Raw genomic sequence first — 20174 nt, forward strand, 5'->3', positions numbered from 1 at the left:
TCATGTTAGACTATTTAAATTTCTTATTCAATAAAGTAATAATTCACTTTATAAATTAGGTTGTGTTTGAATACAGCTTTTCATTTGATTTTGTGATTGAGCTTGATAAGGTTTTTAACTACAAGAGGTTGCTCCTTCATTCCCAAATAATGGATAATACTTTGAAGAGCAAATACCAGTATGTTATTGCCATTTTTCCAAAGGATTTAGACATCATAACAGATTATTTATTGTTTTGTTGTCCTATCACTGATGTTTCTACTAAGACCCTCCTCTAGCATGAGACACCAGATGGTGTCCTAACAGAAAATGTCACTGCTAGGAAAAAGGGCACAAATCTTACATTACCATGACAGGCTCACAATTTTTTTCACAATAAACCAGTATAAGCGAATCATAGAACAGTAGTAAAGAACACCAGAAGATGTCTTTTTTATAAACAGCACAGCAGCTTTCATTTTCTCCTCCTGTTTTTCTGCCTTTGGATTGCTAAGAAGTTCTTTAGGGAAAGAGGCCTAGTATGCACTGTCTCCATTTTATTAATAATTTTTAAAAGTAAAATTTCAAAGCAAAAAGATTAGCTGACATATCCCTGGCTGTCATTCCACCAGCCAGCAGACAGAAGCAGGATGGATTAAGAGACCTGCTGAGAAGGACTCTGAGGTGCTGAAAGCCAACCATGTCCTCAGCAGCAGGTCAAGGCAGGGGATTCTGTCCCTCTGCTCCACGCTGGTGCGACCCCACCTGCAGTGTTGCTGGACATCTAACTCTGGGTGTCCCAACATCAGAGGGATGTGGATTTGTTGGAGCAGGCCCAGAGGAGGCCCCAGAGGCTGCTGGAGCATCTCTGCTATGAAGACAAACTCGAGAAAGCTGTAGATGTTCAGCCTGGAGTAAAGATGGTTCCAGGGAGACCTTCCAGTGCCTGAAGAGGCTACAAGAGAACTGGAGAGAGACTTTTTACAAGGGCATGGAGTGACAGGACAAGGGATAATGGATTCACACTGTCAGAGGGCAGGTTTAGATACTGAGAAGAAATTCAATCCTGTGAGGGTGGTAAGGCCCTGGCACAGGTTGCCCAGAGAAGCTGTGGCTGCCCCATCCCCACTCTCCTGGGAGTGTTCAAGGCCAGGTTGGATGGGGCTTGGAGCAACCTGTTTTCCTGCTCTTTAAAGAAGTCCTGAGCAAAAGGACTGCCTGACTGTGCAATGACAGGTTTCTCCAGGGCACCCAAAACCAGGTGTAGGATACCAGTGGCTGTTCCTGCAGCTACCTGCAGACATTCACATCCTTCTCTCTGCTGAAGACATGAGCTTGTTAATCATTGCCCAGAGCCCTCACTGACAGCTAGGCATGTATCTCAAACATCCTGAAACCAAGCAGAGAAAAGACACTGCATTCTTTCTGGGCCATTGTTTCTTCTTCTGTCCTCAAAGCCCTTTCCTCCTGTTTCTGAAAGTGCCAGGATGCCACCCACGCTGATCAGACAGGAAGGTGCCTCTGCAGAGGAATGGGAGACATATTTTATGGGTGTGCTTGCATTTTTGTGTTCTTTAGTGCTTGGTAGCATAATAAGACACCCTTTATTTCTGCCCCCCCTCCCAGCCTCCGTATTTGCTGTGTGAATTCCATAGGCTGCAGCTCAGGATGACTCCTGCCAGTGACCCTGTTTGCCTGGGACCTGAGCAGTGATGCTGGCACTGAACACCACGACATTTCCAATCAGTCAGGTCAGTGGGAGCATTGGCATTTATGTAGATATCTACATAGATCTCATTATATGTAGATATCTATAGTTGGTTGGTTTTGTTTTTGTTTTTTTTTTTTAATTTGTGATAATAACTGGGTCTCTTACAGTATATTTTTGCCACTTCATCTCAAAATATCTGCAAAGGAAGTCTTTAAAAGAATTCACAGATGTCTTCTAAACAGAGAAAACTAAAACTCAGACAGAGATAAGATTAATGAAAAGAGACCACAAGATGAGTCCAGAACTGAGCTGTATCTGTTTTCTTCCCATTATTTGACAGCACATGCTACCAAAGCTGGCAGTGAATTATAAAATATTTGCATTTCCTAAAATGTTGAAACCTGCAGGTTTGGCTGAGCAAAGGTTTCATGCAAAAACATCCCACATCTGGGTAGCCTGGAGTGCACACAAAGTTGTGGTGTCAAGGTCCCTCTGCTCCCACTCTGCAAAGTCACTCCAGAAAAGCTACCACAGGAATCACTCTCACACACCACAGACAGACAGACAGACAGACAGACAGACAGACAAGACTTTCCATCCCCAGTGTGACATGTTACAATGTGCCTGTGCCACCCCAGCACCAGGTGAAGCTTCACCATCTATCTTTCCATGAGTAATTTTATTTACAAAATGATTGAAGCTGCTAGTGTCAGGAGAAAATGTGATGGAAGGGATGATTTTTAATGTCAAAGAATCTTTCTAATTTCTGTGGTTGCTTCACAAATGAATCTTCAAAAAGTACATTCCCAGTACCAAAGTGGGCATAGAAATGGTGCTTGGAAAATGAGACTGTAAATTCATTGTTTAAATGAAAGCAAACTGCTGAACACAGAGCAAAATCCCAGGTGTCTATAGGATGACAAATTTATAGCAAGATATATTTATACTGAAAAAAATGTACCAGAACTCAAAAGTCAGTGTTTTCAAGGGTGATTTCCAGTAGAAATTTCTGTTGTCTGTTCTGTTATTATGATGGAGTTAGAGGATCTGAAAAACTGGTGGGAAAGGAGGGGGAAACGCTTGGATTTTCCTTCTCCTTGGGGTGTACACATACCTAGAAATCTCAAGGAAGACCATACTTCCTTTTTCAGACTGAATCAGGAAATTTATCTGAGAAAAAGTGAAGCAAATATCTCCAAATATGTGCCCCACTAAATCTTTCACTTTAGTTGGAGGCTTAATATCATACCTTCATCAGGTAATTTCCTTTCTTCAAAACATTAAGTTGCTTATAACAATACATTTTTTGAACTCTTCACTGAAAGCATTCCAAAAAATGTGTGGTTGTGGAACTTAGGGTAATGGTTTGGTGGTAAACTTGGCAGTGCTGGGTTAACAGTTGGACTGGATGATCTTAGAGGTCTTTTCCAACCTAAATTATCCCATTGTATGATTCCAGCAGAGACTGGAAGGGGTCTTTCACACCCACCAGCACTCCCCAAGACTCAGAGGAGAAGCCTCAAAAAAGACATCAGCGGTGACCATCCAGCTGCAGGAGATGGTTCCATGGCCTGGCCACTGCAGAGTGGAATCATCACCCAGCTCACCACCCACGTATGAGCCTCAGTTTCCCCACTGAAGGTCAGTGACACAAAGGAAGTGACCAAATTAAGAAACAAGTAATTGTAGAGTCTGTGAGCTCCCCCACTGAGGTACAGTCAGGTGGACCACAAAGAGTCTGGCAAAGGCTCACACAAATCACTTGTGCACAGAGGTTCTGCAGAGAGACCTGCTGCTGGCAGGAATGTGCATCCCACTGCTTGCTGAGGCTAATGCTAAGGGAGGGTTCACCCCAAAGAAAATCTGAGCAACAGAGCACAGGGCTCATAAGTCTACCCTCTGTGACTCCTCCATCACACAGCTGAAGTTCAGATCAGTGGCTCAGGAACTGGTTTGCTCCAGACAAGGTCTGATGTGCCCAGGGTGATTCCAGCTGTACACATCAGGGAATTCTCAGTGCAGAAGGTCCCCAAGATGATGTAAGTTGCCCATTAAGACAGACATCCTTTTGAACCAAAGGGCTCACAATCCTGAGTGCTACGTGTGACTGCAGACCTCCCAACACACCATGCTCAGGAGAAAGCCCAGCACATGAAGTCCTGTTCCCAATGAAACCTGCCAGCCTGTTTTGTTGTCCTCTTGCCTTTTTCCTCCCCCTCCTCCTCTGTTCCATTTCCTTTTCCTGTATGCTTACATGGCAGCCCCTTACATGTAAATCAGTAATTCAAACCATTTACAGAGCATTATTTCTATGTTATCTCTGTTCTGCAAAACGTTTCCTGCTTTCCTGTCTGTGGCAGCTCTCTAAGGTGCCCCTCGGTGCTGAGCCCCAGCACAGACGTGCCGGGGTCACCCACGGGCACCTGCCAGCTCTGTGACATCCTCCCCTGGCAGGGCACCAGCTTCCTACAGCCACCCACCTCCGGGGGTCTGGTGCAGCTCTACAAGGTGGACTGCTGGGATCTTTGCCATGGAGAGCTGGCAGCGAGGGTCCCTGACCACAGCAGGAGGAGCTGATGCAATGTAAACACCAAATCCCTTTGAATCCCTGCTGCATCAGCCAGGTCCAGCCTGGCTGCAGAGCAAACTGAAGGAGGCTAAGGGGGAAACAACAGTAGCAAAGAAAATATTTGGACTTACGGCAGAGTGTTTGAGTGAGATTTGGTTTATCTGAACCCCAGGTTTGTCCAAGGCACTTCTGTGTATGTCAATTCAGTCAATTCTGCTGGATTGCTCTTCAGCCACTCCACTCCCTCAGGATTTGGAATGGGAGGATGAATTTTATGACTTTGTTTCCACAGTTGACACAGCTTTTGTATTAACCTGAGATTTAATATCCAAAAATATAAGAGCCCTGCAGTAGCACAGAGCTCGGAGTAGCCATATTAGCTGTTTGCACAAGATGCAAAACCAGCTTGAACTCCTCTCTGATCTGTGAGGCTTAAACCAATTTCAGGTCTTGGCCCAGCATTGCTGCTGCTTTGAGTTTGTAAAAAAAATTCTAAATGAGTATTCTCTGAACCGCACCCTTTTCCTCCCCATGCACTAACTGTAACCTTTCTACCCCACCCCTGTGGGTGTTAAGAGTTTCTCAGTATAAGGAGGGGTTTTTATAAGAAAAGAAAACCAGACATGTCTGTCACAAGGCTGCACGTGCGGCGTGAGCGGCAGAGCCGAGCCCGGAGCAGCGCGGCAGGTACTGATGGGTGCCTGCTACCTCATTATGTTTTCAGTTTCCTTTTATTCCGACAGCTGGAGCTGAAAAAAAGGACAAAGTGGATGGGCTGGGATGGTCAGGAACACACATGTTCAGAGACTGAATTCAAAGTTTGGAGCCAAATTCCCTGAGCTGCAGCAGCACACTCACTGTCTCAGCTTTGGCCACGCCACTGGCAGCAGGGTGTCCCAAAGAAGCTGTTGGATATAACCCCACCTCGTCCCAAGGACCCTAAGGTGCAGACTGGCACCTCTCCACTCTTACCACTCAGAGGATAAAGCTGTTGTTGCCTCAGACAAGTCAGTGGTGTCAAAGGTCTCTCAGAAGCTCTGTGTGACAACCAGCTGTGCTCTGCCAGCGAGCTCCTGACAGGGACCATATCAATCCCAGCATGTGACAGGGTAGGACTGTCAAACATAGAAAGAGCTTTTCTCTTCAGAGAGAGAGACCTCTCCTTGATGAAGGCATGATCAGTCACATTCAACTTAGTGGATTTCCACCCCTAAGGCACACAGCACATCACTACACCAGTGAAAAAGGAGAACTGCCACATTTCTACACACCACTCACAAAACCAGGCAAACTTAAAGCAGGAGGGCTTTCCAACACAGACATGAAATGCAAGCATTTATGCAGCCTGACTGAGCAGCAGGAATCTGACTGTGTCATCTCACCCATCACTGTAAGAAAGCCACTGAATCAAAAATCTTAGGAACTGACAGCCCTGTGTTTTTAATTTCCAGCAGCAGGACTTGTCTGCATTCCCTGCAGACTGCACACTGTGGATTGGGTGTGCATGGTCAGACAGAAATCTGTGTAAGCTCTGTGCTGGGCTCAGCTCAGCGGTTTTGCCACTCAGCTGGCCTGGCTGCCAGGGTGGCACGTGTTTGCACCTTGTGTGTAAGGGAAAGACTTTGCAGGTAGGAAGTGGCTGGGAGGAAGCTGAGCTTTGGTTTTAGCAAAGAATGTGTTTTAACACCAACCTGTGGCTGGTCCTGATACAGACTGAAAAAGCAGTGTGGCCAGCTTTTGTCCCTCTCCCAGACCAGCAGCATCACAGCCACTGTCACAGACAGCTCAAGTTTGAACCACAAGCTGCTGAGATTCTCTGCTAGGCACACTTGTGGATCACACCAGTGCAGGGGGACTCATATAGTGCTTTGGCCACAGGAGCACAGAGCAGAATTCAGTGCTCAGTGCTGCTTAGCCCCTGGACACTGCTGTCCTAGAGATTCTTGGGCACTTTCCTGCCTTGCTTATGATTAAGAAAGTCCTTTTTGCCATCCTGTATATGTTGCACTCCCCAGACAGGTCTGCAGCTCAGTGCACCGCCTGGTAACAGGAGGAGAGACAAACATTTGGCTGTTTCCTACAAAAACCTGTACTTGAAGATACTGTTTTCATTTCCTCACTTCCCATGATGCAAATTTAAAGCCATATTCTATCATTCCCCACCCCCCCCCCGCCCCAAAAAAATGAACCTTGGTTACCTACAAAAAGGTAAAAAAGTATTATAATTATTATACAAAAAAAGATGTACAAAATTGTCTTCCTGGGTAATCTTTTGCAAGATATGACCACAACCCTGTATTCAGTTTCAGGTGGAGAAAGGAGAGGCAGATGATCTGACATTTCCTCCATTTATAGGTTCTTGTTGGTGACAACCAGGGAAGATAACATTAACACAGAGCATTTTCATACACAGTGGAACAGAGAAATATCTTACCTGTTTTTCTCTTGATAGTTTCTAAATGAAAGAAAAGGGGAGTGAAAAACTCAAGTCTAAAAGTCTTTCAAGCACATTAGATCCCATCAGTCTTCAGTTATTTCTCTTCACTGATCAGTGGTACATAAGCAATTTCTCTATCATAGTGCTGTGAAAATTTAAAAAAAAAAAAAATCTGTGTCATTTAGAACTGAGTTAAAACAGTGCTGGACCCTTTTCTCTCTTATTGTTTGGACAGTCACTGTACCTCAGCAGGAAAATGATGAAGAGTGCATAGAAGACGTCACTTATGCAGCTCACCTTGCTTGAACACGCAACCTAAAGGCAACTAGCTAAATAGCACCCAGAAAATAAATTGCAGAAAGAAATATTCTCAAAATGCCCAATCTGAACTCACTGAGGTTAAAAGAAACATTTCCATTTACTTCAATTGGATTTGGCCAGAGAGTTTCTGCCTCTGCTTTAAATGGTTCTTCATCTGATCTTTTTTTACTGACTGGGTGAGATATCAGTACAATGCAGCTCAGACCAAAATGTATATTGCTGTACTGCTTGTATTGTCTCTACCAAAAAACAGAGCAAACTTACTTGAAGCATTTGGTTTGGTTTTGCCACCCACAGAAGGTCTAGCTTGGTGTTCATCTCTAGTCACGGAAGATCTTGTCAAAAGCTTTTGAAAGCATCTTCCAACATGAAATCTTGCATCAGTCTTCATCTTGCAGGGGAATGGTTATGGGTGATGTCAGTTGGGGCTGTACTACTGAGAGAAGCATGAAGAAGATAAATAGTAATATTTTTCAAGTCTGACTGGAAGATTCAAGGGCACAGAGATGTTTCATCTTTCATTTCCCTATGGAGGACCATGCCATTTTCAAAGTTTCATCACTAAATCCAGCTAGAAAATGCAAATGTGTCTCTGATTATCCTAAACCAAACATCATGGAGAAAACAATCAGGCAGGTATTTGACCCCACAGCTGATTGGGCCAAATGGGAACCATGAGCTGGTACATCACAAATACCACAGAGGTATTTATATACCCTGGTCTCTGTGAAAACTCCAGTTCTTCAGGTCTGAGAGCACTCTGCTCTTCGCTATCCCACATATCTGAATGAAAGACAAATACAGAGACAAATCAGGTGCAGTCATCTCAGAAACTTTATCCCTTCACTGTGTTTTCCTTTGGGCTTGATTTCTATGCAGAGAAGGAACAACATGAAATCACATGTTTGAGGCAGTGCACAGACAGGTTCCAGCAATATGTCCAGTCGAGCTGAGCTGGTACAGACAGAAATTTCACCTATTCTCCTCCACAGATGGAAACCAGCTTCAGCCTCTTTTTTCCCCAGTTCCTTCTGGTTTCTGAGAATAAATCTTTACAGAAAGACCCATCTCCAGAAACCTCCACCAGAACAGAACCAAAGTAACTTTTTCACACCAGAATGAAAGTTCATACCAAGCATTTCTTTAATTAAAAAAAAAAAAAAAAATGCTTCACTTTCAATACAGATACCAAAAGTAAATTCAGTTCTCTGCTTGCCTTAGGTTGCTACCCTACAGTTCCTTCCTGTCCCACCTTAGCCCTCAGCAGTCTGCAAGCACTGACAGACCCTTGTGGGGTCCTGTAAGCACCTCACTGCAAGTGGAACTGGTAGGAGTTGATGGAAAGGTTGCCTGAAAACTTAATAAATCTGGTCATAACTGACTTTGAGTGACACACAGCATCTGCAAAAATACATGGAATAGGGCTCACAAACAAGGTCTAGGCTGGCAATGTAACATTGGGATCTCCTTCCTCCTTCACATAAAGCCTGAACTAGGGCACTTGGTAAAGATCATATGCTCCTTCTTATCAATGCTCTTTGCTATTAAGGAACTCTTGCAGATCAATTCTTCTTCTAGAAGGTGTTTAAACCATCATCAAATCTTCTTTAGCATTCTCAGCCTTCTCTATCCCAGCTGGCACCAGAATAAGCTCTCCCTCCTATCACCACACTGTTTATTGGGCTCTAATACTGTTTCCCACTTTCCAATACCCAGCCAATTCACACATATTCAGGCGAGTTCATTCCCAGAGTAGGAATTTCCTCCACTGTAGGAATCAGCACCTCCTGCAGGTGCTCTGCCCCTGAGGAGCCACAGGGTTTGGGGCAGTTCATCAGTCCCTTGTCTCTCTGGGGCATGTTTGCAGTTCACATCCAGAACAGGAGCTCAAACCAGAGTCTGGCAGTCACGAAAGCAATCTCTCACCCCTGTGCAAGTGAGAGAATTTGACAGCAAACACTTCATTTTTAATGCTGCTTCTCCTCCTAGGTTCTCTGCTGGCACTGGGCAGCCTCTGCTTTCTGTGCACACCCAACTAAAAGTGACACACTTCTGGGGACTCTGATGAAGCTGTGCCCACAGAACCTCTTTTAGCTCACAGTACTAAGGGCTGCACGTGGTATCATCTGCTACTTCCTGCAGCTCTGTCAGAGCAGCCTCTGAGCACAGCACGAGCTGGAGCACTCCATCGTCTCCTCTGCAAAAACCAGGGGGAAAAAAAGAAAAAATAAAAGGTAAGTGTTCCATCTCTGTGTCAAGTCATTGCTTCTATTTAGCAGCATTTTCCTTTGTTCTGTTTTGCTCACTGTTTCTCCATGCCGTGTGTCTGTGCTCAAGAAATGCAGATTGTTGTTGATGCCTCACCGTAGTCTAAATCTCCTCGTGACTGATGTAGTTGCTGGGTCTGTATTAATTAATTGCAGTTGATGCAGCCCCTCCTATCTGTCTTCCTTATGAATTCCCTTTCCTATAAAAAGCATATTTCTCTTAGAAATCAACTTTAGTTCCAGTCAGGGATAGATGATTATTAGGATTGAAGGATTTTGGCAGAGTAGAGGTTGCTGTGAGGTGAGCTTTAGCTATTACTGCAGTGCATGAGCCATGAATACAGAATTATAACAGCAATATGAATGCTGGGTTTCTTTTCAGGAGAATTCACATCCAGCCTTTCCTCTCATCCTTACTATGCTGGAAAAGCAAGGCAGGCATTTAATTGTCAAGTTTACCTGCTGGTCTATAAAGACTAATTGGATACACTACGTACCTGCTTTTTCTCCACCTTTTATTCACACAACACTGCTGATCTCTGGCACTCAGGGATGTGGAGGCTAACTGGAGTTTAAATTAACTTTTTTTTTGTAAAATATTTTCAGAGTTGACTACTTTTACAAAGACCAAAGAGCATCTGGGTTTATTTAAACCTGTCCTTCTCATAATCCTATTTAGAGCTGCTGCTGCCTCTAAACCAGGAGCTCTTTAACTTCCGGTAACTTCATTGTGGGGAAAAAGGGAGTGGGGATGAAACAAAAAACCCAAAACAAAATAAAAAAAAAAAAAACCCAACCAAAAAACCCCAAGCACTTATTCTGCTCATTAGTACACAATGGGCAAGGGGCAAGACTGATTTTCCTCAGAGAAGTTTTCCAAAGTTCTCTACACGGGACACTATATTTAAATAAATTTAAGGTTTGAATTGGGCACCCCCTCTGTACAGATTTCTGCCTGAAAGTGCAGATGGCTCTTTCAGGTTCAGCATTTCCCAAGCCTCTTGGGAGATACTGATCTTACAGCCTCGCCATGATCACACAAATAATTTTGCTGTCAAGTGTCAGGATGCTTTGGGAAATATCTACTAACTGGGATTTTCACACTAATAACTTCCAGGGTAGACCCTAAGTGTGCCAACAAAGAATGAGATGCTCATTGTAGTAGACATATAAAGAGCCAGAAGAGATCAGAGATGAGGATTCAGACAAACCACCACAGATTTAGCAGAAGTGAATGTGCTCACAGAGATGTCAGGGGCGTGTGTACGTGCAAAGAGGAATCTTTGAGCGTCACAGTTTTTTTGGTATCACTAAAGTCTTAAGGACCTGCTGTTGGTATGGTGAGGCAGCTACAGGAGTCCTAAATGTCAAAAAGGAAAATGAAGTTCTTCAATTAGTTGAGAGCAAATCAGAGGACAAAACGGACCAAAGAAATTGTGTTTCATGGTAAATGGAGAAGGAGGAAATATTTGTGTCTAAGTTCAGAGTACTGTTAAAAATAGGATTGTTTCAAGTAAAAAAGGTACCTGTGGTTTTCGCCAGGCTTTACAAATCCTACTTTCTCAGAGACATCCAATTTAGACAAAAGTAAAACAATTTTAAGATGAAACTACCTAGACTAGTCAGTAGTAGCCATTATGTCAGTGAGCCCAGGTCTGACAGATCATTAAATTATTTTGGCAACTCTTTGCTCTGGTTTTCCCCAGCACCATCTTTAGTACTGATGGGGAACCACCACAGCAGCTTCCATACAGACCCACGAGGGCAGGGCCAAGACCCCTATCAGGGAGAGATAATCTACTGTCACAAGGTCAAAGCTCAACACTATCTTCTCATTTTCCCACTCATGGAAAGAGAAGCCATCCTATCTGTGCTCACTCTTTGCAGCACAGTTAAGCCATGCTCTGACTGGGGGGTTTATCAGGGATGAAAGACAAACACATTTTGGGGATGCAGAAAGAGCCTGTGATCCCTGTGACTGTAATGACTGCAGTGAAGGTGTCAGTGCAGGAAGAGGGGACGCCTGTGGATTTGGGCATTTCATCAGATGTGTTTGGTTATGAATATGTTCAGCAACTCCACCTGAACACTTTCTACTCCAGAGATGATTTTGAGTCACAGTAGTTTGGGGTGGACATGGCTCTGGACTGGGCCTTTCTATGGCTCTTAGTGTGCTGCTAACTGCAGGTGCCAAAGGTTTGGCAGGAGTCTCCTGTTTGAAGGCCTGGAGGCCAAGAATAAGAGGATGATATCCATAAGTAGCTGCTGGGGAAATCCTAAAATCTAAAGGGTAACCCCTTTTTAAGGGGAACACTGGTGGGTTTTGACATAGGTCTTGGTGCCTCTTTGTTCAGCTGCTTGAAGTCAGATTTTCCTTAAACCTGGCAATAAAACACATTCATCTCTAACTGTGTCAGCATAGCCAGACCTCCTCACCTTGTTAGAACATCCTGTTCCCTGATATCCCAGCCTGTTCTCCAACATCCCAGCCTGCTCTTTTGGCAAACCAAAGCAGTATCCATCCACTTGTATGCCCTTAGTGCCAAATCTGCTGGCACCTGGCCGTGCTTCAGCATCCTTGAGCACCCTGATGCAAGAGAGAGAAATGGGAATCACCACTCTCATCCTCTTCCTCTAAAACTTTGTAGTTCCAGCACAAGCCAGTAGGAAAGTTTGGTCAGCTGGGTTTCCAAATGAGCCACTTCTTTAACAGAAGCTATATACAATTAGCCCCCAGTGTCAAGGCCACCAATTAAGCTGCAATAGCTTTAGAGAGTCATTGGACTGGAGTGCTTGGTGGTTTCAGGTGTGACGAGGTGTGAAGCAGAGCTGCTCTCAGTTGCACACTTTCACTGCCGCTGCTCCAACACCTCCACTTACTTCAGCCTTTTGACTTGACAGCCTTTACAGTTTAGCCTCAAATTTATGACAGCTTTTCTGGGCTTCCTGATGCTTCTCCTGGCCTCGGAGCCATTCCTCTGGCTCTGGGATCTTTTCCACACAAGCTGGTGGGTACCAGGGGGTAAATCTGCCCCGCAATAGCTGCACTTTGATGCTCTCAGGGAGGACTGAAAAACTTTGCTAGATTTGAAGTCCCAAAATCCTGACTCACAACCTTTGAATCATGACACCAAAGTCCCTTGGTACAGGTGGATTTTGGGGTCTGTTTTTCACCTTTGGACTTCCCCATCCTACAATGTTGAAGCAGTTTTACCTGCTTTTATCTTTTATGTATGTTGAATAATGTGGTCTTAAAGCCAGTACAAGGATCTTTTGTCAACATTTCTCTCCCACCCACCATACATTCTTCTCTCCTGTGCAGTCCCTCTCCAGGTAGCATGGCACTAGGACACCCAGGTTAGGGAAGGATCACTTTTTAAAGCTGGGCCTTTGTCAAACCTAAATTATGGCAGTTCCACTTAGTAATACTACAGCTGCTCATTTTAGCAAATTGGCACAGTAATTGTGTGCTAATCTAGATTGTGGGAAGAGGGAAGTGGATGTAGGAATTTATGTAAAAACCTGCACTTTGGTAGTTAAAAATCTACAGTCATTCAGAGTTCACATCTATGAACAGGCTTATCTTGAGGTAAATCAAGTATCTTTCCCTCCTCAGGAAAGACTGCTGAGCTCCTCCCCTCATGAAAGGCAATTGATTAATAACTTCTCTCTTTTACCATATATCTTCTTTATTTTTATATTTATTATTATCTTCATTTTAATATCTTTATAAGACTGTTTATATCTGCATTATAGCTCATATCTGCAATATAGAATTAAATATAAAGGCCGTATAACTAATCCCAGGGTCTTGCTGCCTTCAGCCTACAAATGCTGAAACTTGTTTTAAACCAGCACTAGGCAAGAGAGGGGTTACCAGCTTCACCAGTGGAAGAAAGATATTTTAGGATGGAGTTGTGCTCAGGCTGGATTCCCAGGATAGCTTTAAAACACTTTTTTTTTCTAAACAGAGTTTTGAAACTATATAGTGCCAAGATTATATATTCATATATTACGTTCAAATTTGAAATGAAGTTGCTTGAAACACATGGGTTTATGTTCAAATTTCAAATTATACATCTTCAAATCCTGCTGTGTTGTGTGTGTCAGTAAAAATGATTGGTCTGATGGGTAACCAAGTGGAGACCCATGGCAGTTTCTCCTTTTTATGCTGAAATTTGCTTATAGGAGTGACTTCCTTTACTATTTTGCTTATTAATAATGGGGGAAAAAAATAAAGCAGTTCACTGACTTGCTGGGCATATGGGCCATGATCTGTTTCTATTCAAAGACACCATAAACATTTTTCCTTAAACCACAAACCACAACACCTTCTTTCAAGAACAGCAGAGCAAATAATCCACAGCAATTTCTTAGTTTCAAGTTAAGAGACAGAAAAGTTTATCAGTTGATAATTTACAGGCAGGTAGTGTAAGTTCTGCATGAGGAGAAGCCCAGGTTCAGACACTGGAGGAGTGACACTGCTGGTGACGAGCACTGTAGGTGGCATAAATGTCACATCTGGGAACTGATGTGTTTCAATATAGATTTGAGTGTCCAACTGGCATCCTGCTGGCACCCTTGTGTCAAATCCTTCCAGCACCACATTCTACTAAGGAAAGCACACAAAATCCCTCAGCAGAAACTCAGGTCCTCTTCCACTGAAGGCTGATTTATGCTTTGAGACATGCAGGTTGCTTTCCTCTACAGATATTGGGGACAGGAAGGAAAGTGTGAAGGGAAAGTTTGTTTTCATTTTAACCCTCATAGCAGTTATTTCACAATCGTTCCTGATATCCACATAAATGCCTCAAAACTTTTGGCTCTAACAATAATCCCTGGAAGAGATGGATGATCAGAAAAATATTAGAAAATAAAATATATATTAATTAATGTGCTTTGCTCATGTAATTCTACTCATGTTCTGAATTTCACTGTGTCCTTTTTTTTCTTCTGTCCCTGTGTATCTCAGGTGAGTTACTCCAAAGACTTTCAACCAGTCTCTGTCCAACTATTATGCCTACTTTGACTAAACCTTCTCTTCCTTGTAACCATGTCTGTAATTTTCTTTTTTTACTTTTTCTAATAGCGGCTATTTTTATCACTCCAACTTCTCCTTTGGAAATTTAAACAGTTTCATATGAGTAGTTCATACAAAAATAACAAAACAAAAAAAAAAAAGTAAAGCCTTTTGCTTTCCTGCTTGTTTTCATTTCCCCTTCTTTACGCTTTAGTGTTACTGAAAAGACTTTTCTTGAGAAAAGATTCATGCAACTGGCCCAAATGAGCAGCAGAAGCCACTACATTTTAGGACTATGGAACATAATTATCTAACAGCATCATCTAACAGTTTCTAACAGTTGTCTAACAGCATGGAGACAGCATAAGAATATTAGAAATGGAAGAGTGTAAATACAGAGCAGGCACACAGCAAATTTTAGAGGATTACCCCATCTTCCAGTGATTTGTGCTCAGGTGTTTTGTGATCTCTCTGTCCTGGAAGATAGATGTCTTGCACATCTTGAAAGTGAGAATCATGCACATGACAACTGCAGTTTGTCTCATGCAGTGACTTTCACAGAGCAAGAAGCCTCAGAGTGCTGACAAAAATACACTGAGCTGCTGATGCAAAACACAGCCAGTACCTGCTGTAACACTTATGATTGGTGAGACCTAGCACATCAGGATAAGCCACAAAAAGGTGAAAACAGCTGCTTTGGAGAGGTTTTGCTCAACTGAAGGATACAGGGCAGTGAAGATAACTCATTGGAACAGTTTGTATCTCACAAATGCATTCTTGGATATTGCTCATCCTTGTCATCATCACAATGTTTTACCCTTTATAAATGCTTGAAAATTGCTGGGTGTGATAAATCTCTTGAGTTCTGGTGTTCAAACCAAAATATTAATAGAAAATGGTGCCTAGTTTTTTCATCTGTGCAATTATTACTGTTTTTCATTTGAATTAATATTTAAGATGCAGGTTAGCCTCGGCATCCCAGAGGAAGACAGAACTGGGAATCATCTGGGCTGAGGCAAGCATCAAACTATTAAACCCTAAAGGTCTGAGAAGATAAGACTGTGCTTTCAATGGAAGAGGGCTGTAGAGGCACAGAGAAGTTGACTTTAGTCACAGGGCGGATTGTGGTCTTACTTCCTTCCCCTTAAGGGTGTATCAACACAAAAGAAATGTTACCAGAAGAAATGTCATTAATTGTCTGCTGAGTGCTGCTTTGTGATCTTCAGTTTGAGGGGGAAACCTCTCTGCAGGCCTGGAGAACTGAGTGGAGGCAAGTGAGGCTCTGACCTGGGGGTGGATGCAGTGGCCAGTGGAAGAAGCCTCTTCCCTGGACAGGGCGGGGAGCCTGGAGAAGGTGCGGAGTGGAGCAAATCGGTGGCCTCCTCTCCTCCTTCCTTATATTGGGCTGGGGCTTATAGCACTCCTGCTGGGAAGGATACAAGCTCCCAAGCTGACAGGCCAAAGCTTCAGGACAGTCCTTCAGCACCTGATTTTCTTTTGAAGTGTAAGTCCATGCCCATGGCTGCACTTTGTCAGCTGAGGCATCACGCTTGGAGCTGACAGCCGTTTACAGTGAAGGTCTCTTTGGCTCAGCCCCAGCCCTGTGGCTTAGTCCATGTGCCAAACACCAAGGAAAAATGCCTGCTCCAGGCAGGTAGCTTAGAAAGTCACAGGCATCTCCTTCCTGAGGCTACCTCATGGGTGCTGAGCATGGGAAGGACTCTTGGAGCAAAAGTGAGAGGGGAGGAGGCAAGACAGACAAACAAACAAACAAATATTGGGAGCCATGTGTCCACAGAACTCCTCTAACTGCTTCCTGCCTTGCACCATCACTGACTGCTCTGGGGGAAGCCCTATAGAAAGGAGAATATTCAGACACAGGATCAAGAGAAGTGTGCAAAGCCAGGAAGGAGAGAACACCCTCCACCACTCCTGAAAGTGTTTTTATTGAGGTGTGTGTTGTAGACAAGCTGATGAGTAACTGAGGTGGTGTGTGACTTGTGCCATGTCCCTGCCCTGGATGTCACCATCTGCCTGACTGTGAGCCATATTCACTTGTTGTGCTTTAGCATAGAAAGGGAGGTCTCCAAGACCCTCTGTGGTGTGCAGGTGTACAGCAGCTCTGTGGTGTGCAGGTGTACAGCAGCTCTCACACCACCAGGCGTGTTTAAGTCAAGGAGAAACTCTGTATGTCAGTTCACAGATGAGGCCTGGGCAGAGAACCACTGCTGACCCTGAAATCAAGCACCCTTTTTACCCCTTCTGCACAGCAGTTTGGTAGGTGGCCCAGAAGAGACCCCTCCTCCTCCACCAAAGGTGGCAGATGCTTAGGAGGCAGCAAAAAAATTGTCACCACCAGCCCTTATTGCAACCACTGTGTTCATAAGTTAACACCAGCTCAATCACCCTCTGGGTTAAGAACCTTCTTCCAATATCCAGCCTAAACCTCCCCTGACACCACTTCAGGCTATTCCCTCAGGTCCTGTCACTGGTCTGAGTACTGTGCCATCTTCTCCACACTGCAGTGAGAATTCTTTTCTCCAGTCATTCTGAAGATGGGACAATACTGAACTCAGCTTTTTTTTTCAAATATGTCTAAGCTAGTCTACAACTTCATACTCATCTGCCTTATTTTTGTAGGCTGATCTCCATGTGAGATTTGGGGTGTAGGTGATACTTGGCATGAGGAATGATGGCAGTTTTAGCATTTACAGTATGATTTTAGAATGGGAACTGACAAAAAGGAGATGGATAATTTTATGTCCAGGGACAAAACTTCAGATCCCCCTTGAGAGAGCTTCTGCATAGCTACCAGAACCTACTCCAACTCTCAGAGGTGGAGGGATGTGACCCTCTCTTTCTCAGTTCATGTCTGAGGAGGAACCTTTCAATCATCCCCCATCCCACTTGCTGCACTGACATGTCAAGTTGGCACCTACGGCACCATAACCTTTATTGACACATTTTTAAGTGATGCAATGCTAACTTTCCACCTTGTCTTCTGATTCTCAGGAAATATCAGCTGGAAAAAGAATAATGGAAGGTTGTCTACACGAAAATTGTAACTCCACTTGCCCAGAACTTCCTTATCAAGAGAGTCAGACACTTCTGGTTGCTGTTTACAGCATTGTTTTTGCTATAGGCCTTCCAGCAAATTGCTTAACTTCTCTGCTTACGTTTGTACAAATCCAAAGGAATAAAGTAGTTGCCATCTACATTTTCAGTTTATCACTGTGTGATCTGATGTATTTAAGTACCTTGCCTCTCTGGATTATCTATGTGCAAAATGGGCACAAGTGGACCATGGGTGACACTGCTTGCAGAATAACAGGATTCATCTTTTTCTGCAATATCTACATCAGCATTCTGCTTTTGTGCTGCATCTCTGTGGATCGTTACGTGGCACTGGTGTATTCTCTGGAATCAAGGGGGAGAAGAGAACAGAAAAAGGCCACCAAAATAGTCTGTTTTCTCTTTGCTGCGGTTGCAGGAATCCACACTCCAGTATTTTACATGGAAGATAAGCAAAACTGTACAGAGGTGAAAACCTGCTTTGAGACAGTGCCCCTTGACATATTATTGGCTTCTTTCAGCTTCGCTAGATTCCTGTTTGGATTTGCCATACCCTTCACAATCCTGATTTTTACAAACTACAAAATTTTCCAAGCTATAAAAAGAAGCAGCAGCTTGACTTGTCGCCAGAAAGCCAAAGTGAAGTGTGTGGCTATTGCCATTATTGTTATTTTCTTGATCTGCTTTGCTCCATATCATGTGGTGCTCATAATAAGAGCCATATACTTTATGCTTCATCAGGACTGCCCATGTCCATTTGAAAATAAGATATATTCAGTTTTTACAGTGTTTCTGTGTTTAGGCACTGCAAACGGTGTTGCCGATCCAATCATCTACGTTCTGGTCAGTGAAAATGTCAGAAAAGATTGTTACAGGAGCCTGAGAAGATGGAGATGGAACTCATCCAAGCTAAATTCATCCACTGATCACAATACAGACAACAGAAAATTGGAAATGCCAAAAGAATCAGAGGAACGTGGCCAAAGAAAAGAAAACAAAGAAATAACAGATTCATCTGACATTCAGAAGGCCTGTACCAGTGGCAGAGACCAGGAAAGTGGCAGCTAGCTGGTAGCTGCTGGAACAAATAAGAAGTTCCCAATGCCAGCTGCAGGACACAAGTTTTTACATGCTGACATCATCTTGCATATTCTGCATGGGTCATTAACTCTTTGAGGACACTATGGGAGCAATAATTCACATTTCTGTTCATCTCCTACAATACACTTTGCCCACCAGTATCACTGATGAAACTACCACTTTGCTGAGGATGCATGGAATAAACAAAGTAATTTACTTTGACTCAAAATGGGATCTTAAAAGCTTTTTTCTTTTGGATTAACTCTTTTTCTCATATTAAATAAAACCAGTTTTATCTTCTGAGCAAAATTTTAAAAAGCACTGCTGAGGAAAACAATGTACTATTTTTAATGCTAAAATTTTTGCTTCTTACCATCTGTTCCTCTTCATGGAGGTACATGTTCCAGTTCGCATACATGTTGCTCTGCTGTTAACGTTTGTGGTTAACCAGTGGAAAATATTAAAAATTAGTAAGTCTTTCAACAAGAGCTTTGAACATTTTCCTTGTACTCTAGTATGTGACTTCAGGTACATCACACATTCCAGGAGAATTAGATGGCAAAAAAATGCCTGCTAACACAGACCAACAGTACTGCTGCTGCATTAGTCAAGATCCCGCACTGCCCTGAAATTCTTAAAATGTACAATTCTAATGCTTGATAGTTTACAATTAGTAAATTTTACTTGTTTTGCAGTCAGACCTAGAATGCACTGAAATATACAAAAAATGTATACATTTCCAAGTGGAGTCAGGGACTGCTTTTATGCTATCTCCAAATGTTTGTTGAATTCGTGTTTAGTGTCTGACTAAGCTAACCCTTCCCTTTTGTTACTGATCCCACTTTTACTGTGTAGGAGTCTGTAGAAGCTATGGGTAGGCTCACAGATGGTATGGAAGGTTGGCAGTCTGGAGAGCACAGTCCTTCCTCTCCACAGCTGGGAACTCCCTCAGACATGCTGGGGCAAATTTCACTGTTGCTGCTGCCACTTCTATTATGAATAACTTGTTGACAGTAGTTCCTTGTGCCTTCAAACAAGAATTTAAAAAATAAGAATGATATAAATCTGGCAATGTTTATCTAAACAACTTCTTCATATTTTTATGTGATTCAACAGACAGATCATGAACCAGTTTGAGTATGAGTATGTAGAGTGTTTCATAGCATCATTCCATTTAATCTGTGCTGTTGTATTTCTGTGACGTGTTGAAATTGTTATTGACGTTGACATTTCTGCATTGAATTAATATTAAACAGACAATATAAATACAATGCTTTTTATTAGCTTAAAATTGCCATAGATATTTCTGTATATTATGTTTTATTCTTATATACTCTTACAGTTTGGAAAGAACCATTATGCCAAAATTATATATCCTCAATTTATTATATTTATTACATATTTCATTTTTTAATTATTTAATGGCTCCTCTAGTATTTATATGTGAAATGGTTTTGTCCTCAAAAGTAGTCCACATAATACAAAATTGGAGATTGTTTCTTGGAAGAATGTGAAATTCTGTTGTGGTGCTAATTAAAAAATTCTGGATTTCTATTTTTATATGCATCTCAGAGATCAAATTCTCTAGGGTATTATGGAGAGACCTGCAAGGTGCTGAATATCTGTAACTTTCAATTGCTAAAGAATTCTGCAGCAGCAGCAGAACATGGCTGCTGACAGGCCCTGCCAGCCAGAGCACTGGTGACTCATCTCTGAAG

General features: G+C 42.9%; 1 protein-coding gene across 2 annotated transcripts; it reads left to right on the forward strand.

Moving 5' to 3' along the window:
- Positions 1-9235: 9235 nt before the first annotated feature.
- GPR132 (G protein-coupled receptor 132) lies at positions 9236-18444 on the forward strand. 2 transcript variants are annotated; one of them, XM_053981142.1, is made up of 2 exons: positions 9236-9251; positions 17317-18444. In XM_053981142.1, the coding sequence occupies exon 2, from the start codon at positions 17341-17343 to the stop codon at positions 18442-18444; it is 1104 nt and encodes a 367-aa protein (XP_053837117.1). In that variant the 5' UTR covers positions 9236-9251; positions 17317-17340. The 2 variants fall into 2 exon arrangements, with proteins under 2 accessions (XP_053837117.1, XP_053837115.1); XM_053981140.1 differs by lacking the exon at positions 9236-9251 and adding an exon at positions 15602-15658.
- Positions 18445-20174: the final 1730 nt, after the last annotated feature.

This window comes from Vidua macroura, chromosome 6, assembly GCF_024509145.1.
Source record: "Vidua macroura isolate BioBank_ID:100142 chromosome 6, ASM2450914v1, whole genome shotgun sequence".
In the NCBI taxonomy this organism is placed as follows: Eukaryota; Metazoa; Chordata; class Aves; order Passeriformes; family Viduidae; genus Vidua; species Vidua macroura.